The sequence below is a fragment of the Jaculus jaculus genome, chromosome 3 (assembly GCF_020740685.1).
Source record: "Jaculus jaculus isolate mJacJac1 chromosome 3, mJacJac1.mat.Y.cur, whole genome shotgun sequence".
NCBI lineage: Eukaryota > Metazoa > Chordata > Mammalia > Rodentia > Dipodidae > Jaculus > Jaculus jaculus.
The window spans coordinates 171,376,240-171,399,635 of record NC_059104.1 but is presented as its reverse complement, the minus strand read 5'-3'; the positions used below and the strand labels follow the sequence as shown (position 1 = coordinate 171,399,635).

At 42.2% G+C, this 23,396-nt stretch overlaps 1 protein-coding gene across 1 annotated transcript in view; it reads right to left on the bottom strand.

Annotated features, from left to right (window-relative positions):
- Rrm1 (ribonucleotide reductase catalytic subunit M1) overlaps positions 1-23,396 on the bottom strand; it is a 43,980-nt gene that overhangs the window by 5,398 nt on the left and 15,186 nt on the right. The window contains exons 6-16 of the mRNA XM_045145887.1: positions 20,412-20,451; positions 19,911-20,073; positions 16,081-16,222; positions 12,853-12,936; positions 11,192-11,353; positions 10,711-10,790; positions 8,985-9,186; positions 5,845-5,994; positions 5,416-5,637; positions 3,989-4,065; positions 377-512 (exon numbers count right to left, since the gene is read on the bottom strand). Of these exons, the coding sequence (XP_045001822.1) occupies positions 377-512; positions 3,989-4,065; positions 5,416-5,637; positions 5,845-5,994; positions 8,985-9,186; positions 10,711-10,790; positions 11,192-11,353; positions 12,853-12,936; positions 16,081-16,222; positions 19,911-20,073; positions 20,412-20,451 (1,458 nt within the window). The remainder of the gene's footprint in view (positions 1-376; positions 513-3,988; positions 4,066-5,415; positions 5,638-5,844; positions 5,995-8,984; positions 9,187-10,710; positions 10,791-11,191; positions 11,354-12,852; positions 12,937-16,080; positions 16,223-19,910; positions 20,074-20,411; positions 20,452-23,396) is intronic.

The following is a 23,396-nucleotide window of genomic DNA, read 5'->3' as shown; positions in this document are numbered from 1 at the left end:
TCTTTCTTGCTATCTCAAATAAATAAATAAAAACTTTATATGTATGTATGTGTATACACATATATTTTGTTTGTTTTGTTTTGTTTTTGTTTTTGTTTTTCAAGGTAGGGTCTCACTCTAGCTCAGGCTGACCTGGAATTCACTATTAAGTCTCAGGATGGCCTCAAACTCACAGCGATCCTCCTACCTCTGCCTCCCGAGTGCTGGGATCAAAGGCGTGCGCCCGGCTTAAGTGCTTCTTTTATACTGAACTAGATGATGATGCTGTGTCAAAGCTCTGCCCCACACTAAGAAAAGGAAGCTCACTAAACATGAGAAAGCATTTACTCCCAACCTTTAGAAGATCTTCCTGTAAAGCCAGTTGTGAACCTCTCACCTGAAATTCTCCTGACAAGACTCTGCGAGTATAGATGTTACTGGTGTAAGGTTCAATGGACTCATTATTCCCCAGGATCTGAGCAGTTGAAGCAGTCGGCATTGGGGCAATAAGTAAACTATTTCTGATACCATACCTAAGGGGAAAAAAGAAAAATAATTACTACATACTAACGCTAAAGTTACAACCTGCTAAGCAGGGAGCTTGCTTTATAACTCTGAAATATATGCAGATGCCTGGACAAACACAGAGGCATTTAGCTCACATACTGACTTGTAAATTAAGCACCCATAGGACACAATGCATAGCATGGATGACCACTACTGCTCACCTGCTTCTAAATGGCCTGACAGGTCCTGAAAAGCGGTCACATAGTGTTCTAGGCTAACAGTCCTTAAAGACGTCTGTTAACGCCACTTGCACTGCGGCGCTCAGGAATCACACCCAGCACGGTACACTACTCTGCCCAGGGAAACACTCAAACCAGCACCAGCAGTTGCCCGGCTGTAGTAGGAATCATTCATCCAACCCTTCTCACTCTTTTCTAAGTGCCTCTGTGACCCCTATGCTAGCCCCCCTCAGGAAGTACAGAGACGTGAAAGTGACCAAAATCAAGTCATGCATTATGACAACTTTCCATTATCCTATGTAAAGGAAAAACTTGTGCTCAAGATATATTGCTTACTTTCTCTACTACCAATTTTAAGTTCCTGGATGGTTAATTGTTTTTTATCATTTTCAGTGCCAAAACAGTATTTAAGAAAGAATATGCTGTGTGACACAGTGAAAAATCTTCAGGGCTCAGCCTGAGAGATACCAAGTCTGTAATACCTTTCCTAGCCACACAGATAACAAATACAAGTGCCAAATACAAACGTTTCCTCTGCAAGTATTTCCTATAGCTAGTATCTTTACATATACTTTATTTGTATTGCACGTGCTACCTAACTTCCTGTGTTAGTGTGGATGAATGTCCCCCACAGACTCAAGCGTTTGATTAAATTTGTAACTTAGAGGTGTGTCACTGGAGGCAGATCTGATTCCAGCCCAAAGCTGTGGAGAGCAGTCTGAGCTCTGGGCCACAAGGTCATGCTCACAGCTTTTTGGTGTTGGCTGCTGGTGTTTTGTTCTACTTGGATTTATAAATGGGACTCCATTTCCTCTGCCATTGATGGAACTTCCCTTGGATTTGTAAGCTTGAAATAAACCCTTTCCTCCCATAAACTGTGTCTGGTTTGGATGTTCATCTCAGTATTGTGGAACTCAAGCCATTTTCTCTAATACAAAGAGCCCATCTTTCCTCCTTTTTTTTTTGGAGAGGGGAGAGTGGATGAGGAAGGGGGAGTTTCAAGACAGATTCCCTCTCTAGGCCAGGCTTACCTGAAATTCACTATGTAGTCTCTGAGTAGCCTGGAAGTCATGGTGATCCTCCCAGCTCTGCCTCCTGGTGCTGGGATTAAAAGCATGAACCATACCCAGCTCTACCTTTCCTATTTTATATATACAGATTCATACAGTGTTCAGCATTGAGCATCAGGTCCTGATAGTCTGTAAAACTGGAATTCCTAACCTGTCACTTTCTAGATGACAGGCATCAAGCAAACCACCAATCACGTATATGTCTTTCCTTCCTCATGTGCAAACTGCACCATCATCTGTCTATAGGTAGAATGTTGTGAAAAGTTATACTTGATATATCCCAACTATGAAATCATCTATAATCACTAAAAACATTAAGCAAATCTGCATGCACTAAAAGATAAGATCTCCAAATGAATATACTAAATATAAAATCTTTTGTCAAAGTTGACCATATTTACATGACAAAATTATTTATCTGGAAAGGTATATAGAAAAGGAGTTAGGAGGATGGTCATGAGTTGGAGGCCAGCCTGGGCTACAAAGTAATTTACATGTCACCCCAAACTAGATGAGACCCTGCCTCAAAAGAAACAAATAAAAAACAGGCTATTATTATCGGAATGGAGAAATGGTTTAGCAGTTCAAGGCACTTGCTTACAAAACCTGCCAGGTGAGGTTCAATTCCCCAGCACCGACATAAGTCCTCATGCAAAATGGCAAATGCGCCTGGTAATTTTGCATGCATACACATGTTTAATTATTTTGTTTGTTTGTTTTTTGAGGTAGAATTTCACTCTAGTCCAAGCTGGCCTCAAACCCCCAGCAATCCTCCTACCTCTGCCTCCTGAGTGCTGGGATTAAAGGCGTGCAGCACCACCCCAATTAAATAAATATTTAAGTATGGAAAAGGACTAGAAAAATACTTATCATTAAAGAAATATTATCTCTGGGGAAAAGAATAAATTAAGCTGGAAATGGTGGTGCATGCTTTTACTTCCAGCACTCAGAAGGCTGAGTAGAAGGCCAGGCTGGGGATAAGAATGAGTTCCAGGTCAGCCTAACATACAGAAGATTCTACCTCGGAAAAAAAAAAAAAAAAAAAAGCCAAAGAAAGCCAGGCCTGGTGGCACACACCTTTGATCCCAAAACTAGGGAGGCAGACGTAGAAGGATCACTGTGAGTGGAAACCCTACCTGGGGAGTGGGGAGGAGGGGCACACATAACAAGTTCTGTTTGTTTTGTGAGACAAATGGTTTGGAGAAATATAAATGGCTTTTACTTTCAATTTTATTTCTGTATTTGAACTTAATGAACAATGAATGTAGTGTTTACTTCAAAACAGCTTTGAAACTGAAAAATTCATGTGTACAAAAATAACAGATATAAGCCAGGCGTAGTGGCACACACCTTTAACCCCAGCACTTGGGAGGCAGAGGTAGGAGGATCACAGAGAGTTCGAGGCCACCCTGAAACTACATAGTGAATTCTCGGTCAGCCTGGGCTAGAGTGAGACACTACCTTGAAAAACCAAACAAACAAAAAACAGATATACGCTATGGTACATGCCCTTTTGTCAAAGAAGAGTTTGTGCTCACGTGCATGTGCACACTCAGAAGGGCTCCCCTACAGGATGATAGCACAGTAAGTGTTCTGAAGGAAGTGCTATTGGGACCATTTTCATTTTTCTCCTTTTCTACATGCATGTTTTTTTTTCTAAATTTTCTAGCATATTCTAGCTAATAAAAGATGGTGGTGCAGGCGTGTGACCCAGCACTTGGGAGGTAGAGGCAGAAGAATCAGAAGTTCAGGACATCCTCAGCTACACAGTGGGGCTAACGTCGGCCAGCCTGGACCAAATGAGACTATCTCTAAAAAAGCAACAAACGATATGCATGCAATTTTAAGACCAAAAGATACTTTTACAAGAGCATTTTAAAGCAACTACTTATTTCTCTAAAAATCAAACACTGCAACAGCATTACCCCATAAGTGATATCATGAAGGAAAACAAAAACAGTTTGTTTCACTTGTCACATGTACTGAAATACATCCATCATGCCAAGCAACTTGCGTGTTACTATATATTTCCATACATTTTCTTACTATTCTTCCAGAATTAGCTCTGTGGGACGGGTCACTTTAGCCTCATTTAGCCACACTGAAGAGGACAAAACTTGAGCTCTGGAAGTTACAGTGACATACTTCTAAGATTTTCCTGAGGTCAATGCTACTTTATATCTCCTTACTTACTTTGCAATCTTCTCCTTGAGAGTTGCCCAGTCCCATAGGTCTGTAGGGGTGACATTCCACATATCATATTGAAGAATCTAAGAAATAAATAACTTAAATGTAAGATGTCCCTGTAAGACAATTTAAAACTGATAAACTGGGTGTGGTAGCACACACATTTAATCCCAGCACTCAGGAGGCAGAGGCCAGTTTGAGAATATACAGTGAATTCCAGGTTAGCCTGGGCCAGACCCTGACTCAAAAAACCAAATAGATAAATATCCAAACTTGAACTTTACCTGGAAGAGAATCACACCACTGATAACAAAGTGTAGACCACAGAATTCTAAGATGGTTCCCAAGACTCCCAGTCCCTAGTGCCCTCGGCCATGAGTAATCTCTACCTGGTGAACAGGATCTGGGAATGGCAAAGGTGAAGGACTTCTACAGATGCAATTAAGGCTGTAAACCAACTGATTGTTATTCAAACAAAAATGAGAAGGCAACATAAGAAAAAAAAAAAAAACATCAAAGGGCTGGAGACAGTCCTTCCCATTGGCCTTGAAGAAACAAGATGCCATTCTACCCAAGCCCAGGTGCTTTGAACCAGAAGTCTCAGATAAGAAGGCAGGCCAACTAAGCCAACTCTAGATTTCTGACCCATGTAAACTCTAAGGTAATGTATCTATATTGTTTTAATCTACCAAACCTGATAAAGAGCTAACATAGACAGCATCCCTCTTAGGTTATTTTAGTAATGACTAATTACAAATGTGAAAGATTAAAACAAAGCATTTGGGACTGGAGAGATTGCTTAGCAGTTAAGGTGCATGCCTGCAAAGCCAAAGGACCCAGGTTTGATTAACCCAGGACCCACATAAGACAGCTATACAAGGTGGCACATGTGTCTGGAGTTCATTTGCAGTGGTTGGATGCCCATCCTCTCTTCTCTGCTTGTTTCTCCCTCTCAAATAAAATACATAAATTCTTCTTAACTCCAAAGACTGAGGGTGCTAAAGTCCCCACGGCTAGTATAACAACCTACCACAGACGTGGCAGCTGAAAATAGCAAGCACTTATTCTCCTTTCTGAAAGCCACAAGCCCCCCGTCAACATGTGCAGAAGGCCATGCTCTCTGCAGAGACCACGCGTCTCTCCTGCTGCTATGGCAGTCAGCATCCTCGTGCTTAAGTCAGTTCTGTCTTCACAGTCAGGTTACTTCCGTTCTTCTCAGTGTCTCTTTTTAGAGCCCACCTGAATAGTCCAGAATTATCCCACCTCAAAATCCTTAATAATATCTGTAAAGATCCTTTTATGAATCAGTAAGTAGTCAAGGGTTCCAGAAATAAGGACTTATACAGGTTTGTCTTTGCGGAAGGGGGTCATCATTCTGCCCGATCCTGGTACTCACAGGCAAAAAGAACTCTTGGGCATATACCCTTACTTACCCCTTTGCTTACTGGAGAGCCTTCATAGGTCTCATAGGGGCCATACTTCTTGGCTAGCTCACAGCTGGCTTCCAGAGCTCCATAATAAATCGTTTCAAAGATTTGCTTATTCAGTAACTGGGCTTCTGGGCTTTCAAAAGGATATCTCATCAGGATAAAAGCATCTGCTAGACCTTGCACCCCAATTCCAATGGGGCGATGGCGTTTATTTGATAAGTGTGCCTTTGTGCCAATAGAGTTGGAGAAAAAAAGGAGAAAACATTACTGAATAAAAAGGGTAACATTCTGTACCAAAGACACACATTACCTGTTTACTTCAGTTTTCCCACACCACTGCAATAACAATTATATCAGGACTTGCACACCATGATAAACTCCCTCCACCTTTGATTTCAGCAACTACGAATAAACAAGGAAATATATCCATACCTCTGGAATAGGATAGTAGTTTATATCAATAATTTTATTCAAGTTTCGTACAATGACTTTAGTGACTTCAGCCAATTTCTTAAAATCATATGTGTGCTCTGACGTGACATACATATTCAAGGCCAGGGAAGCCAAGTTACAGACTGCAACCTGTAATACAATAAAAGGGGGTAAGAAGTGTATCATTCTGATAGCCTGACAAATACTGCATGGGTTGGAAATGGCTTAGCCGTTAAGTCACTTGCCTGCAAAACCTGTGGGCCCAGGTTTGATTGCCCAGTACCCATGTAAGCCAGATGCATAAGGTGGTGCATGCATCTGGAGTTCATTTGCAGTGGCTAGAAGCCCTGATGTACCCATTCTCTCTCTCTCTCTCAATTAATTAAAATTTTAAAAAACTACCACATTAAAAATATTTACACAATAGTTGGGTGTGGTGGCATCTACCTTTAATCCCAGCACTCGAGAGGTAGAAGGATTGCCATGAGTTCGAGGCCACCTTGAGAATACATAGTGAACTCCAGGTCAGTTTGGGCTAGAGTGAGACCCTACCTCAAAAAAACAAATAAACAAAATAAAATTTACACACAATACATACATATTCACACCACAAACACGAAAAAAAAAAAGTTGTTGGAGAGATGTCTCAATAATTGAAGGCACTTGTTTAAAAAGCCTGATAGACTGAGTTCGATACACCAGTACACACATAATGTAAGATGCACAAAGTGGCACATGCATCTCAAGTCCATGTGCAGTGGCAAGAAGCCCTGGCATGACTATATTTGCTCTCTCTCTGCTAGCAAATAAATAATTTTTTTTTTGAGGAAGCCCAACACACTGGTCTTTTTGTTTTTTTATGAGCAAGAGCATGAATGATAGTGAAAGAGAGAAATGGCACATCAGGGCCTCCAGCCACTGTAATCAAACTCCAGATGTGTGTGCCACCTTGTGCACATGTGTGGCCTTGCACATGTTACCTTGTGTATCTGGCTTATGTGGATCTGAGGAGGCGAATAGGGTCCTTAGGCTTCATAGGCAAGCAAGCACCTTAACTGCTAAATGGTCACTCCATCCCCAAAATTTGTTTTCCTTTGTTTATTTGCGTGAAAGAGAGGCATAGACAGAAAGCAAATAAGCAAACCAGGGCCTCCATCACTGCAAACAAACTCCAGATGCATACACCCCTTTGTGTACCTATGTGAGTACTGGGGAATCGAACCTGGGTCCTTACTTTTCACAGGCATTTAAATGCCTTAGCCACTAAGCCATCTCTCCACCCAAAATAAGTAATTTTGTTTTTTCAAAGTAGGGTTTTACTAGCTCAGGCTGACCTCAAACTCTCAACGATCCTCCTACCTGTCTCCTGAGTGCTGGATTAAAGGTGTGTGCCACCACACCCAGCTCCCCATAAATAATTTTCATGAAAATAAATAAATATGTAAAACTTCTGGCAGTGGCTCATACTTTAATCCCAAGATTTATGAAGCTAAGACAGAAGTGCTATCTGAAGTTCAATGCCAGCCTGGACTACAGGGAAACCCTGTCTCCAAAACAAACAGGGCTGAGGAGATAGCTCAGTACATAAAATGCCTGCCACATAAACATAAAGAGATGCGTTTGGATCCCCAAAACCCATGTACAGCCAGGTCTTGTGTGTGCCTGTAATCCCAGCACTCCTATAGCAATATGGGAAGTGGGGACAGAAGAATGCCAGGAAATTGTGGGCCAGCTAGCCTGGTACAACAGCAAACAATAAGAAGTCCTACCTCAACAAGGTGGAGAGTGAAAACTGACACCTGACGTTGTCCTTTGACCTCTACAGCTACCACAAGCTCAGCCTCACACATGAACATGCACATACACACACATATACATTTACTTGAGGGGGGAGGGAGGCCATCACCATGGGATGTTTTTATTATAAAGAATGGAAAATGTTAATAAAAATTGAGAAAAAAAATATTTGAAACTCTTGAATAAAAACTTCCTAAACTGAAAACCACTTATTAAACTTCTGTGTGTGGTGCTAGAACTTACATCCAAGACCTTAGGGCACACATAATCACCCCAGCCCTGAAGTACTTGTGTGTTGGGGGGGAGGGAGGATGTATGGAGGTCAGACAACTTCAGAGGTCCATCTTCTCCCTCCACCTTTGAAGCAGGACCTGCTTCATCAGTTGCTATTGCATTTGCCAACCAGCTGAAATCTTCCAGTTCTCTTGCCTCTACCTCCAATCTTGCTGTGGGTGTGCTGTAATTGTAGATATACTACTCCATCCAGCTTTCATGTAGATGCTGGGAATTAAAACTCTAGCTCTCACGCTTTTTATCCACTAAACCTCCTCCCCAGCTCCTATTTTTAAATTTTTTTAATTTTATGTTTTTTATTATTATTATTATTACTATTAACAAGATGTTTCATATGGACACATCATATATCGGTCCCCTCTTTTCCCTCATCCCTGTTCCCATTCCACTGAGGACGCTCCTCAGTGGGCTTGCAGGCATTCCCCATGGGGTTGTAGTTTATGCATTATGGGAGCCTTAACTGTTGTGACTCTTAAAAGACTAGAAAAGATCAGAATTCACCATTCTCTGAAAGAATTTTCATGCTTATTCACTTGAACATTTTTTAATTCTTTCATTTGTGTATCTGTGTGTATACACACACATGTGCACCAAGTCTCTTACAGCTTCAAAACAACTGCCAGTCTGGCTTTATGTGGGTGGCTGGATAACTGAACCCAAGCTGGCAAGCTTTACAATCAAGCCTTTAACCACTGAGCCATCTCCCCAGCCCTAAACTGAATGTGCAGACAAACACTTTTTTTTTGTGGTTTTCTCTAAGCTACCATACCTATATTGTCATTTTTCTCAAGTAACTATTGTAATGATTTATTAGGCATAAGGGGGAAAAAAAACACTGTTTTCTGCATGGCTCAGACTGAAAAAGTATTTAGAGGCACGAATCATGCATGTTCTTTCCCTTGTAATTTGTCTATTTTCGCATACTTTGGCTTACCAACAAACTAAAAACTCCTTTCAGCCACTGTAAGTTAATTCAGATGAGGCCGTTTCAAACCATGACTGCCTAAGATTTCTCTCCCAGTGCTCTAGGCAGATGCGCTGCTTCCTACCTCATCTTTGCTGGTATACTCTACTATTTCTGTGCACAAGTTGCTACATTTGATGGTTCCCAGGTTCTGCTGATTGCTCTTCCGGTTACAGGAATCTTTGTAGAGCATGTACGGGGTGCCCGTCTCTGTCTGCGACTCGATGATGGCATACCAAAGCTGCTGCGCTTTGACAACTTTGCGGACACGACCCTGCTTCTCATAGCTGAAAGGAAAAGCTCTTGTTACTTGATATTTATTCTCTAGGAAAATCTTTATTGCAGATGTTTTGTTTTTTTTTTTGAGGTAGGTCTCATTCTAGTCCAGGTTGACCTGAAATTCATTATGTAGTCTCATGGTGGCCTCAAAATCACTGCGATCCTCCTGTCTCTGCCCAGCTATGGCAGATAATCTGGAGACACTGAAATATAAAATTATGCAAATTCTTAAAGGTTTACTACAGGGGGAAAAAGGGAATTGTCAGTGTGGTGGTGTGCACGTTTAATCCCAACACTCAAGAGGCTGAAGCAGAAGGATCTGTCATGACTCTGATGTTAGCCTGGGCTACACTGAGGCCCTATGGTGGGTGGGAGGCAGAATTCATTCATTTTGTGTCAACTAAGACCAAAGGAAAACTCAGAGTTTTAGGTTTCTTAAAATGACCCTCCAGCCTGTCACGATGGCACATACCTTTAATCTCAGCACTCCAGAGGCAGAGGTAAGAAGACTGCTTTGAGTTCTAGACCAGCCTGGGACTATAGAGTGAGTTTCAGGTCAGCCTGGGCTACAGTGAGACCATATCTCAAAAACACCAAAAGGAGGGCTGGAGAGATGGCTTAGTGGTTAAGCACTTGCCCATGAAGCCTAAGGACCCAAGTTCGAGGCTTGGTCCCCCAGGACCCACGTTAGCCAGATGCACAAGGGGACACACACATCTGAAGTTCATTTGCAGTGGTTAGAAGCCCTGGAGCACCCATTCTCTCTCTCTTTCTCTCTCTCTCTCTCTCTCTCTCTCTCTGTGTGTGTGTGTGTGTGTGTGTCACTCTCAAATAAATAAAAAAAGTGTTGGGCGTGGTGGCGCACGCCTTTAATGCCACCACTCAGGAGGCAGAGGTAGGAGGATCACTGTGAGTTTGAAGAACACCCGGAGACTACACAGTGAAGTCCAGGTCGGCCTGGGCTGGAGTGAGACCCTACCCCAAAAAACCAAACAAAAAAACCCCACCAAAACAAACAGAAATGAACCTTCAAACCCATCAAATCAGTAAAATCTTTTAAAAGGAACAGGAATTATCACCAAAACCTTAACACCCTACTGTGTTTAGTGAGCTATCCAATGCTACTCATAACGCTGACATGCAATTTAAGGCATAACTTATGTTACCAGAAGTGCTGTGCTGCAAAAAATTTAAAAAAAAAAGAAAAACTACAAACCCTACTAGTCTTAGTTTTTCCAAGGATCAATGTAAAAATCCAAGTACCTATTTACACATCCCAAAGAAGATAAAAGCCAATTTTGGTGAAAAGCCAGGAAAAATCTGACCAAAATTAAATTATTAATTATATTCTCTCCTACACATGTCCAAAGAATTCTAGAAATGGGCTAATGATTTATATACTTTCTTTATTCCAGTGCTAGAGATGAAACCCAGAGCCTCACACATGGCAAACCAAAAATTTTTTCATCTGGATTCCTGTATAAGAGACACCACAGTTAAAATATTTATTAAGATTATTATCTTTCTCATACCTCTCATACAACTTCTCAAATTCCTCTCCCCAAACCTCATCCAGACCAGGACATTCATTTGGACACATCAAAGACCAGTCCTACAAAGAACAGTACCACACATGAGAAATTTCAAATGGCTGACCATTACTTATTAGAAATATTTTAAGGCTTTCATAGGCTGTCTTAGAAATTTGCTATAAGAATAATCACATTAGGCTCAGGTTCAAAACTTTAGTTGTGTGTTGGTGGTACAGCAGTGAGCATAGCTGCCTTCCAAAACTCTAGTTGAACCTGTTTGTACATGACCTTCAAACAGTTAGGTCAGGGAGAAAGTACTTCAGAGAACAGAAATGCAAGAAGATAGGTGAAGGCACCTAACATGTTCACACTGTGGAACCACACACGAGTGATTTGTTTCTCAAGCAAGAGTTAAAATGCCCGAAGAGAAAAGCTCAAATGAATTAAGTAACTGTCGTCAACAGGTTCCCATCTCTCTCACCTGATTTGTCTCCACTCGTTTCATGAAGAGATCTGGAATCCACAGGGCAAAGAAAAGATCCCGGGCACGCTGTTCTTCCTTGCCTGTGTTCTTCTTTAAGTCAAGAAACTCAAAGATGTCTAAGTGCCAAGGCTCCAGGTAAATAGCAAATGCTCCAGGCCGCTAAAGGTAAGAAAATTATCATTCTTCAGAGTCAAAAATCAAACAAAGATAAACAGAGGAACTTCATACTTTGCAAAGCACTTTTATAATATCCCCTTTCATCTTTTAAGTGAAATAATACAAATAAAAGTACTAAAAAATGTAAAGTAGTAATATTGCCCTTAAAATTCTAGACATAGAAGAGAACAGCTGACAAAGAAAATGTAGAAGGCTGGAGAGATGGCTTAGTGGTTAAGACACTTGCCTGTGAAGCCTAAGGAGCCAGGTTCGATTCCCCCGTACCCATATAAGCAAGATGCACAGGACAGTGCATGTGTCTGGAGTATGTTTGCAGTGCCTGGAGGCCCTGGCATGCCCATTCTCATTCTTTCTCTCTCTCTCTCTCTCTCTCTCTCTCTCTCTCTCTCTCTCTCTCTCTCTCTCTCTCTCTGTCTCCTCCCCACCCATCTCAAATAAATAAATAAAATATTTAAAAAAGAAAATACGGGTGAAAGATGAGGCAACTTGTCCAGAGTGACAAGAAACTACGATCCAGGCCACTTTACACCAAATAACAAGTATACAAAGCCCAAATAAAGTTACTACAGCTTTCACATTGTAACGAAGCCGCTTATTAAAGGTCAAAAGGGAATCTGGCGGGTATGTTGACACACACCTGTAAGCCCAGCACTTTGGAGGCTCAGGTCTAGCTTTGCCTACATAGCAAGCTGAAGGCTAGCCAAGGCTACATGAAGTCATCTTAAAAAATAAAATAAAAATTAGGGCTGGAAAGATGGCTTAGCGGTTAAGCCACCTGCCTATGAAGCGAAGCCTAAGGACCTTGATTCTATTCCCCAGTACCCACATAAGCTAGATGAACAAAGTGGTGCATGCCTCTGGGGTTCATTTGCAATGGCTAGAGGCCCTGGCATGCCCATTCTCTCCTGACCTATCTTTATCTCACTCTAATAAATAAAATAAAGTTAATTTTTAAAATTAAAGAAAAAGGCTGAATAGGAGCTAGGGAGATGGCTCAGTGGTTAAATGCACATGCTTATAACCATGTAAAGTCAAGTACTCAAAGTGTCTTGTGCATCTGGAGTTAGTTTGCAGCAACAAGAGGACTTAGCATACCTCCTTTTCTCTCTCTCATCTCTCCTCTCCACTCTCCATGCAAATAAACTAGCAAATAAATAAGTCAAAGGCTGAACTAAGTGTGTGAGAGAGTAACAAGGTGACCATGGAAGGTGCATGAACAAGTATCTTGGGGTAATGGAAGTGTATCTTATTGGTATGGTGATTGTTCACAGTAAATGTACTCTAGAAGAAGTTACATGTCTCCTTAATTTGATTTTAAAGTTAAAACAGCACAGTACTCAAAGCCAGCCCAATCTACATAGCAAGTCTGAGGCCAGCTTGTGTATATAGCAAGAACCTGTCAGAAAGCAAAAATAAGACCTGGTAATTTGAAACTATATATAACTTAACTGATTTCCAGCACTTCCAAGTCATAAACATACCTTGTTTCCACCCTGGTCCACATAGCGAGCTGTGTTGTTATATACTCTCAGCATTGGTACAAGGCCATTGGAATTACCATTAGTCTGAAAGAAGGTCAAGAATAAGGGAGTCTGGATGAGACAGGGCTAAGCAAGGAAAAGAACAGAGCGGCTCGAAAATGAACACCTTTTCCGAATCTTTTGTTCAAAAGGGTGCAGTTTCGAAATGGTAACTCATAAAGATTTACCTGCTCTGCATCTCCACTTCAGCAAAGAAAACATAGTGCCCAGCACAGAAATCAACAAGATGTTGTCAAGTAAGTTACAAGTATATGCTAAGTTACTTCATTACATCTAAAGAATCCAAAATCCAGGCAGCTTAATTTCAGCTCTACAATCTTCCAAAGACCATTATCTAAAGATGCACTTTAGGTACAGTTAAAAAAAAAAAAAAAACTACCACTTTCCCCCACCAAAAGAATTCAAGACACTTACAATAAAAATCATATATAATGATCAGGGTGGTGGCACACGCCTTTAATCTCAGCATTCAGGAGGCAGAGATAGGATCACCATGAGTTCGAGGGGACCCCAAGACTACATAGTGAATTCTAGGTCAGCCTGGGCTAGAGTGAGACCCTACCTTGAAAAACAAAAAAACAAGGGCATGGAGGGATGGCTTAGTGGTTAAGGCATTTGCATGCAAAGCCAAGGGCCTCAGTTTCATTCCCCAGGACCCACGTAAGCCAGATGCACAAGGGGGCACATGTGTCTGGAGTTCATTTGCAGTGACTGGAGGCCCTGATGTGCCCATTCTCTCTCTGCCGCTCTACCTCTCTGTCTCTCTCAAATAAATAAAGAAAGTTAAAAGAAAAGAATCATATATATATATAATGGATAACTCAAGAAAATAAGTAAGGTAAATTGAGATTCTTAGCAATCAATGGGTCAAGGAATGAAGCTAAGAAATTACCGATATCTAGAGAAACACCTTATCAAATTCCTGAAATATCTTTCTAAGTCTTTAAATAGTCTAGAAAGATAAGTGAGGAAAGGCTCACTCAATCACTGTGAACAAGTTACACATTCCAGCACCTCCACAAAACTTTACTGCATGGAGTTATTGTCTTCAGGGCTGAAGAGACGGCTCAAAGGTTAAGCATGCTGCATGAGGGCCTGAGGAGGCCTGAAGCTGCCCAAGTTCAGGTTTCTAGATCCTATGTAAAACAGCAGAGAATGGCCACATGTGCCCAAAACTCCAGTCCCAGAAAGAGGAACAGAAACTACGGAATCACCTGGGCTTGCAGAAAAGAGCCAGCTCCAGTATCAGTAAGACTCTGGCTCAAAATGACAAGAACTGGCAGAAAAGTGATGGAACAGGACACTGAAGTTCTGCCCCACCACTGCAAGTGAGCTCATGGGGCACTGCTAGGGCACATAAATGTGTATATACCACACACGCACAAACAACTTATTATATACACATGAGCAAACGGAACTTTTTTTCTTCATATTACAGATGAGGAAACAAACTCAGGCATATAACTTGCTCTATGACACAATACCTGTAGATAGTAGAGAGATTCAGGTTTTATGCAAATTATTATCATGGCTCCCAATGAACAGTGAATTAGCAAAGGGCTAGAGGATCATAAAGTGCCAATGTTTAAAGCTGGAATCCAATAATTAATCCCAGAAATAAACTTAGTTTTTAAGCCTCAGTTTCTTTATTTGTAAACACTGTAACACTGGTGCGTAGACACACAGGATTATTGTAAGGAACAAGGTTCCTAGCATGCTTTTCTAAGGGGAGCTATCTCATAGGCTTACAGTAAAAATTAAATACTGCTATTATTATTATTTTAAAATATAACACACACACAAACGTGTGTGCATATATACATATATACATACATATATATTAAAAACAGAATTCAGGGCTGGGGAGATGGCTTACTGGGTAAAATGCTTGTCATATAAGCATGAAGACCTGAGTTCAGATACCACTGGGCAAGGTGATGCACATCTGTAATCCCAGTACTGGGGAAGCAGAGACAGGGAATCCCCAGCATTCACTAGCCCAGCCAAACCAGTGACCTCTGGGTTCAACAAGAGATCCTGAATCAAAAAATAAGCTGGACCGGGGGCGTGGTGGTGCACGCCTTTAATTCCAGCACGCAGGAGGTAGAGGTAGGAGGATCGCCATGAGTTTGAGGCCACCCTGAGACTACATAGCCAATTCCAGGTCAGCCTGAACTACAGTGAGACCCTCCCTCGAAAAAAAAAAAAAAGATGGAAAAATGATAGAGTAAGACACCCAACATTAAACTCTAGACTCTGCACACACATATGAACCCATATATTACGCATGCATACACACACAAACGACTCTTTCAGGCTAAATGAGTAACAGAATCCTAGGGAGCAGGGAAAACAGCGCAGGGGCTTAAGTGTCTGCCTCACAAGTATGAGGACCTGACTTCAGTCCCCAGTACACACATAGATGAACACCAGGCATGGTGGCGTACGCCTGCAATCCCAGTGCTGCAGAGGCAAACCCAGGAGGCTCCCTGGATATCCAGTCCAGCCTGATTGGTGAGCTCCATGCCAGGGAGAGACCCTGTCTCAAGAAGAGGTGGGTGGCATTCCAAAAGACAACAACCAAGACTGTCTTCTGGCCTACATACCCACACACACAGTGTGCCCATGCACATATAAACATGATACATGCATGTACACCACACAGTCAGAACTCTAAAACCCAAGGCAAATGAATTCTAGGGCTGGAGAGATGGCTCAGCAGTTAAGGTGCGTGCCTACAGTCTTCTCACCCAAGTTTGATTCACCATGTAAAGCCAGATGCACAAAGTGGCACAGACATCTGGAGTTCATCTGCATAGGCCAGAGGCCCTACCCCACGCCTTTAATCCCAGGCACTTGGGAGGCAGCGGTACTATGATAACTGTATTTTTGAGGCCAGTATGAGACTACATAGTGAATTCCAAGTCAGCCAGATTAAGACTCTGCCTTGAAAAATCAAAAGAAAAAAAGAAAAGAGAAGTTCTAGAGATCATGTAGCATAACCTGAAACTTAAGATGGATGAAAATGAAGCTTAAGTAAAATTACCTATTCCAACTCACACAACAAGATGGTAATTAACAGAGTCCCCGGTCTACTAAACACTACCACGATGAAATGATGGCCACTTAACCATAAGCAGGTTGGTTTAAATCATGACAGATGCTTACCCCAGCAATGTAGCTGCCGGTGGCCCGAATACAACTCACAGCTACACCAATCCCCCCAGCAGACTTGGAGATCAAAGCGCACTGCTTGAGAGTGTCATAGATGCCTTCAATGCTGTCATCTTTCATACTCAAAAGGAAACAGCTAACAGGGAGAAAAGCAAATTTAATCAAGGAAATGAACCAAAATCACAAAAATGACTAGGCAATCCAAAGACAGTTAAGCCAGTGAAAGATTTACAGTTTATAAGGTTCCTAAGTATTTATAGGAGGAGAAGCTAAAATACTTTTTACTGAATTTGACACAATAAAACTTATCAATGAGCCTGGCATGGTGGCGCACGCCTTTAATCCCAACACTTGGGAGGCAGAGGTAGGAGGATCGCCATGAGTTCGAGGCCACCCTGAGACTACATAGTGAATTCCAGGTCAGGTCAGTCTGGGCCAAAGTGAGACCCGCCTCAAAAAAACAAACAAACAACAACAAAAAAAAACTTATCAATGTATCATATTATTGTGAATTCCAGGTCAGTCTGAGTCAAAGAGAGACCCTACCACAAAGGGTCAGGGGGACTGGACAGATAGCTCAACAGTTAAGGCACTTACCTGTAAAGCCTAACAACCCATGTTTGATTCTCCATTACCCACATAAAGCCAAATGTACAAGGTGGCACATGCATCTATAGTTTGTTTGCAATGGCTAGAGGCTCTGGTGCACCCATTCTCTCTCCCCTTGCAAATAAATAAAATATTTAAAAATAAAAACAGGGCTGGAGATGGCTTAGCAGTTAAAGTATCTGCCTGCAAAACCTATGGACCCAGGTTCAATTCCCCAGTATCCATGTAAACCAGATGCACATGGTGGCACATGCATCTGGAGTTCATTTGCAGTGGCTGGTGACATACCCATTGTCTCTCAAATAAAATAAAATAAAAAATAACTTTGTCTGGTCTGAACTCTGAACTCTCTATTTTCAAAAATCCAGGGAGAGATTCCCAGAGTCTCACATGGATTAAGTTCAGCTGACTGATGCTGATTTGCTGCTACAGGTAGAGAGAAAGCCCTGTCATGTGGGTGCTGATCTCATTGCAACCAGAAGCTGGGGACTGTCATGGAATTCTGAACTCATAGTGACCAGTGGGTGGAGACGGGCCTTCAGACTGAATTCAGGGTGACCAAAAGGCAGAGTCTTATCAGGCTTTGTCTGAACTCTCTGCCACCAGTAAGCGGAGGGAGGCCTCTTTGTGTAGAGAATGAACTCCCAATAACTGAGTGGAGGCAGGGCCTCTTCAAGCTTACCCCGAAACCATGATGACCAGTGGATGGAGGGGGAACTTGGGACAAACCACTGGGAAGTGGCAGGACCTCAGATTATTCTCAATCTTCTAGACAATGCTATGCAGATTCATCTCTTCCTTCCTTCCCTTCTTTCCTTTATTAAGGCATAGTCTCTCTATGCAGGCCAGGCGGGCACTGAACTCTCAATCCTGCTGCCTCGGCCTGCTCAGTGGACCACCACACTCAGCCTTGCTATGAAAACCCTTGAACACAGTTCTTTTTGCTTTTGCCTACTGTTGTAGCATATAAACCTAGAAGAGTCGCTGAATCAAAAGATATATATACATGGCGGGCATGGCGGCCTACATCTTTAATCCCAGTGCCCAGGAGGCAGACATAGGAGGATCACTGTAAGTTCAAGGCCACCCTGAAGCTACACAGTGAATTTCATATGAACCTGGGCAAGAGCGAGACACTACTTGGCGGGGGAGGGGGGGGGAGCCATGGCGTCCATGACAACTTTTAAATATATGGTAAAATTACTAGTATTGTCCTTTTCTTTAAACTTTTCTGTATGTTTGAAATTCGTAATAAAATGTTGAGGGCTCAGTTAAGGCATTTGCCTGTAAAGCCTAATGGCCTGGGTTCAACTGCCCAGTAACCATGTAGACCCAAATGTACAAAGTGGCACATGCATCTGCAGTTTATTTACTTTGGCTAGAGGCCCTGGCATGCCCATTCCCCACCCCTCCTCATTCTATCTGTTTCCCTGCTTACAAGTGCATAAAAGCCAAAGGACCCAGGTTTGATTCCCCAGTACCCACATAAGCCAGATGCACAAGGGGGCAATGCATCTGGAGTTTGTTTGCAGTGGCTGGAGGCCCTGGTGTGCCATTGCCTCTCTCTATTTCTCTGTCTCTCTCTCTCTCTCTCTCTCTCTCTCTCTCTCTCTCTCTCTCTCTCTCTCAAATAAATAAATAATTTTTTTTAATGTTTAAAAGCCAGGTATGGTGGTACATGCCTTTAATCCCAGCACTTGGGAGTCAGAGGTAGAAGGATTGCCATGAGTTCAAGGCCACCCTGAGACTACATAATGGATTCCAGGTCAGCATGAGCTAGAGTGAGACCTTACATCAAAAAAAAAAAAAAAAAAAAAAAAATCTGAGGAATTCCAGGTCAGCCTGGGCTAGAGGTTAACCCTACCTCAAAAAAAAAAAAAAAAAAAAAGTTATGAAAAGTCTTTCTTTCATTATTTACTTTTTTCCTTCAACTTATTTCTATATAGGCCTAAAGAAAGGAGATTTATGGACTTCCAATCTTTGAAGACTTCCATCAAGTTATCTGGAATATTCTATTTGGTCTTTGTTGCTCCGTCCTTTTGGGAGAGAATGCAGTTCTAGCAAATGAACTCTAGATGTATGCATCACTTTGTGCATTTGGTTTTGCATGGGTATGGGAGAATCAAACTTGGGGCATTAGACTTTTCAGGCAATTGCCTTAAGTTCTGATTTATCTCTCCAGCCCCTTTGTAGGAATTTTTATCTCTAATTCTTACAGAATTTCTTTTGGGAGCTTTGTTCCAAATGTTTGTTAAAAATGCTGTAAACATGTCATGTGACTGGACATAAACCATGATATTAAGCATCAATGGAATTAGCACTGAAAACTCACACGTGGCAATTTGAAAGTGCAGGCATCCGATGAACCATGACGTAGCCCTGGGGAAGATTCAGAATGATGGCTTTGTGGGCTCCCAAGATGGACTCACCATGGTCAGCAGAATGGTGACAGAGGCATAGGAAAGTGGAGTACCCACATTCCTCAAGAAACCACCCAGTCCTTATTCCCTCCTTGCCCAAGAATTCCCCAGGTCATGGTTTCCTGCCCCCTTATCTCAAAAGTCACCTGGTCACTGTTCTGGTGTCACACCCTAGCTATTTTAAATGGTTAATGCAATGATCTTCCCCAAATGAACTTAACAAAGGAGTTCTTTTCCCTTCCTCACCTTCCCCCAACTAAAAAAGCCCTATAAAGCCCATAACCTGAAAACTCAGGCTGGCTGTGCTCCTCTCTTGTGAGTCAGCCCTGGAAGCTCAGGCTTTTTCTGAATAAAAGCTTTCATCTTTGCCTTAAAAAAAAGGAGATTTAGCCAGGCATGGTGGCACACACATTTAAGCCCAGCATTTGAGAGGCAGAGGGCAGGAAGACAGCTGTGAGTTCCAGGCCAGCCTGGGACTAGAGGGAAACCCTACCTTGAAAGCCCCACTCAGCCAAATAAAGAAAGGAGATTTAGGGCTCAGAAATCAGCTTATTGATAGAGTACTTGCTTAACATGCATGAGGCCCTGGGTTCGATCCCCAGCAACACATAAACTGGGTGTGATAGCACATGCTTGGAAGGTCAGCACTCAGAAAGAGGATTCAGAAGGATCCAGGATACCAACTTCATTTAACCCAAGCAATAATTCAGGCTTTTTGTCATTGTTTGTTTGTCTCTAATGTGAAGAATTGCCTAAGTTTGTAGACTACCACAAGAAGCTACAGATGGCACATACCTAGACAGTTGTGGGCGGTTGGTACCCGCATTGAAGAGAGTAGGAGAGGCATGGGTGAACCACTTCTCAGAAAGAAGGTTGTATGTTTCAATTGCAGCATCAATGTCTTCTTTGTGGATCCCCACAGAGACTCTCATCAGCATATGTTGGGGTCTTTCAGCCACTACAAACAAAACAGGAGTTTTCACATGCCAGGACATGTTAGATTGCACTCAAGCATATCTGTACCGTAACACATAATACCAAAAGAAACTTAGAAAAACCTTATACAAGGAAGCAAGACAATTATTTATAATAAGCCTAACATTCAAATTGTTTTTTAGAGACACTTGCTCAGCCCTACCATGTGATACCTTCCAGAACTAAATAGACTTCTATTGTTTATAAGTTAAACAACCACAATCAAAATGCTATTTGGAATCTAATATTAAAGCTAATAGTGCCATTCTCTATATTCAATATAAAATAAGCAGAAAACATACAAATATTTTCATTTCTTACCTTTTCCATTGATCTTCAATAAATAGGACCTCTCCAATGTCTAGAAAAGCCAAACAGAAATATTTTCAGGAAAGAAAGAAAAAAGGACATGCTATTCACAAGGTGATTTATTTAAATCATCTCAATTTTATAATTTTAAATGAAAAGGATACAACATTCACTTTCTCTAGCTTGAGTCTAGAACATTATCAATTGTTTTAGTAAGGATTGCATGGAAATTTCTAGAAAGGGCCAGCTTTGTAACATAAAGAATCATAAGTTGTAATAGTCACCAAAACAACAATCACCATCACAATGCCTAACACCTTTGAAGGGTGACAAAAGGCTAGCCACTATTTAAACCTCAACAGAACTTTTGCTGACATTTTATATTATCTTTATTCTAAAGTGCAAACTGAAGCAGAGATTAACAAGAAATAGGTCAAACAGGAATGAAATGGCTTAGCAGTTAAAGGTACTTGCTTGCAAAGCCTGGCAGCCCAGGTTTGACTCCCCAGTTACCCATATAAAGCCAGATGCACAAAGTGGTATATGCATCCAGAGTTTTTGACAGTGGCTAAAGACCCTAGCAATGCCCATACTACTATCTCCCTTTCTCAAATTAAGTTATATATAAAGAAATAGTGCAAACAAAACCAAAAATATTATGAATGAGCCATATGGAAATCCACTTCATAGTTAGCTAGGTGAATATATATATAAATTTGGGCTGGAAATATAGCTCAGTGGTTAAGGCACTTGCCCAATAACCCAGTTCAATTCCCCAGAACCCACATAAGCCAGATCACTGGTAGTATGTCTGGAATTCATTTGAGGGGCTAAAGGCACTAGTGAACCCATTCTTTTTCAAAGGAGAGTTTAGGCAGAAGTACTTTGTGGGAGTGGACAATGCTGCTCCCAAAAGACATTGATTATTAATAGAAAATTTTCAGCACCAGGGATGGGATATATTCCAATGAGTTATTGGTTAGATAGGCCCTGAAACACCCACCCAGAAAAAATTACAGGCTATTTCCAATGCCCATGGTTGCCCACCAGAACTAGCCAATAAGATCTTATTGCTCAAGACACCACAGCTTAAGTTGCAGAACACTGAAAACTCAAGCTGGAGCTGAGATGGAAGCCTCCTCCCTGCTGACTAGTTTTCACAGAGCTGGACAGTGCCAGCTGGAGGCGAAAAGTCATCAACAGTCTTAACCAGCAGTGGACCCTGCCAACTACACGACTGGCCAACCAGATAAGAGGTGCCCACAAGTGCAACAGTGGAATGTTATAGGGGTTAGCAAGGAAACTACTACTGCCGTGTAGCTAAATTATGTTTGCTAAACATTATGACCACCAAATTGCCATCTAAACATTTATGTTCATGCCTGTATATTAATGCTACTCTCATCTCTCATTTTTGGTTACAGGAGATTATCTTTTCAGATGGCAATGACTATTGGAGAGACTCAAAACTCATCAAAGTGCTGAGAAATGATAGCTAAGTGTTCGGCACTGAATGACACATCTCTATCACACCCTCCAAGGCTCAGGGACCATTGGGGAAGAGATGGCAGAAGGAATGTAAGAGTCAAAGGAAGGGGAGGACGGCTTTGGAATGCTGTCTTCCACACACAAAGTGGTAGTGCCATCATGACCTCACAGCAACTGTCTTTACCTGCATGTAAGATCTTTTGTCATGGATAATGAATGAGGGCATATAAATAAGACATCAAAATAAAAGACAGGGCTGGAGAAATGGCTTTGCAGTAAGGCATTTGCCTGCAAAGCCAAAGGAACCTGGTTCGATTCCCCAGGACCCACATAAGCCAGATGCACAAGGGGGCGCATGTGTCTGGAGTTCCTTTGCAGTACCTGGAGGCCCTGGGGTGCCCATTCTCTCTTACTCTGTATCTGGCCTCTTTGTCTTTCTTTCTCTCTCAAATAAATAAATATTTAAAAAATAGAAGAGGGATTAGTTATAAAAAAAGGGGTTCAGTGGAAAGGAAATTAGGGGAGACACACATATATATGTATATACGAAAATTGTCAATGAAAAGGTTAAAAAAAAAGAAATAGGGCATACATGTGAATCAACACTCATGCTGTGACAGTGGCTCCCTTCCCACAGGCTATCCAAGTGCTGTACCGTGCAGCACTTGCCCTTCAGATATCCAGCCCTTCGTTGCTGCTCCCCCAACTTTGACTTTGAAGCATGAGCCCAGAGGCTGCACCCAGCTGGAGGAGGGGGTCCAGGAAGAGGCTACAGAGAAGGTCCTGAGCCTGGCAGACTGTCTTCTTCAGAAAGACCTTCAGTGGGTACAAGGGGACCTGGGTGGAGCCTTAGAATTTCGGATCCCTCTACCCAACTGGATCTATAAGCGTTAGCATCCAGGCAAAGGGAGAAGGCAGAAAGGGAGGTCATGAGGTGGTGGACTTGGAGCTCTGGAAACCCAAGGACCCTGTGCACTGGAATAATGAGGCCCCACTGGTACCGGATTTTGCCGAGAAGATCAAGTACCCCGCCATGGCCGGCACTCCCCGTTGATGAAGTATCCTGCCATTAAGAGGCAGCACAAAGGCTGGAGGCTAATGGTTACCAATTTCCAGAGTGGCTGGGAAGAGGAGGGAAAGGGCACCTTGATGCCTGAGAAACACCAGCATCTAGGCAAGAAGGCCCCAGGAGGCCCATGTGGGCTCCAGGAAACCAGCGGTCAAGTAGGTCACCTGTTTGGGTTTCTGGATGATCTGAGCAGGGGCCAGGAGGAAGCCAAGCAGCAGCACTGGCCGAAACAGGTGGCCTAAGTCAGGGAGGCCCTGGAGGTGTAAGCCTAGTGTCTATTAGTCTTCAGGTCGAGGATTCAAGCCCTATGTGCTCTACACACCTTCACTACTCTTCCTTCCCTTTTCCTTGGACCTCTGACCCTAAGCCGGAGCCCCCTGTATAACATACCTGAGCCCCTTTGTCCTTTTCCTTCAGGACTCAGCAAGCCAATCAAGAAG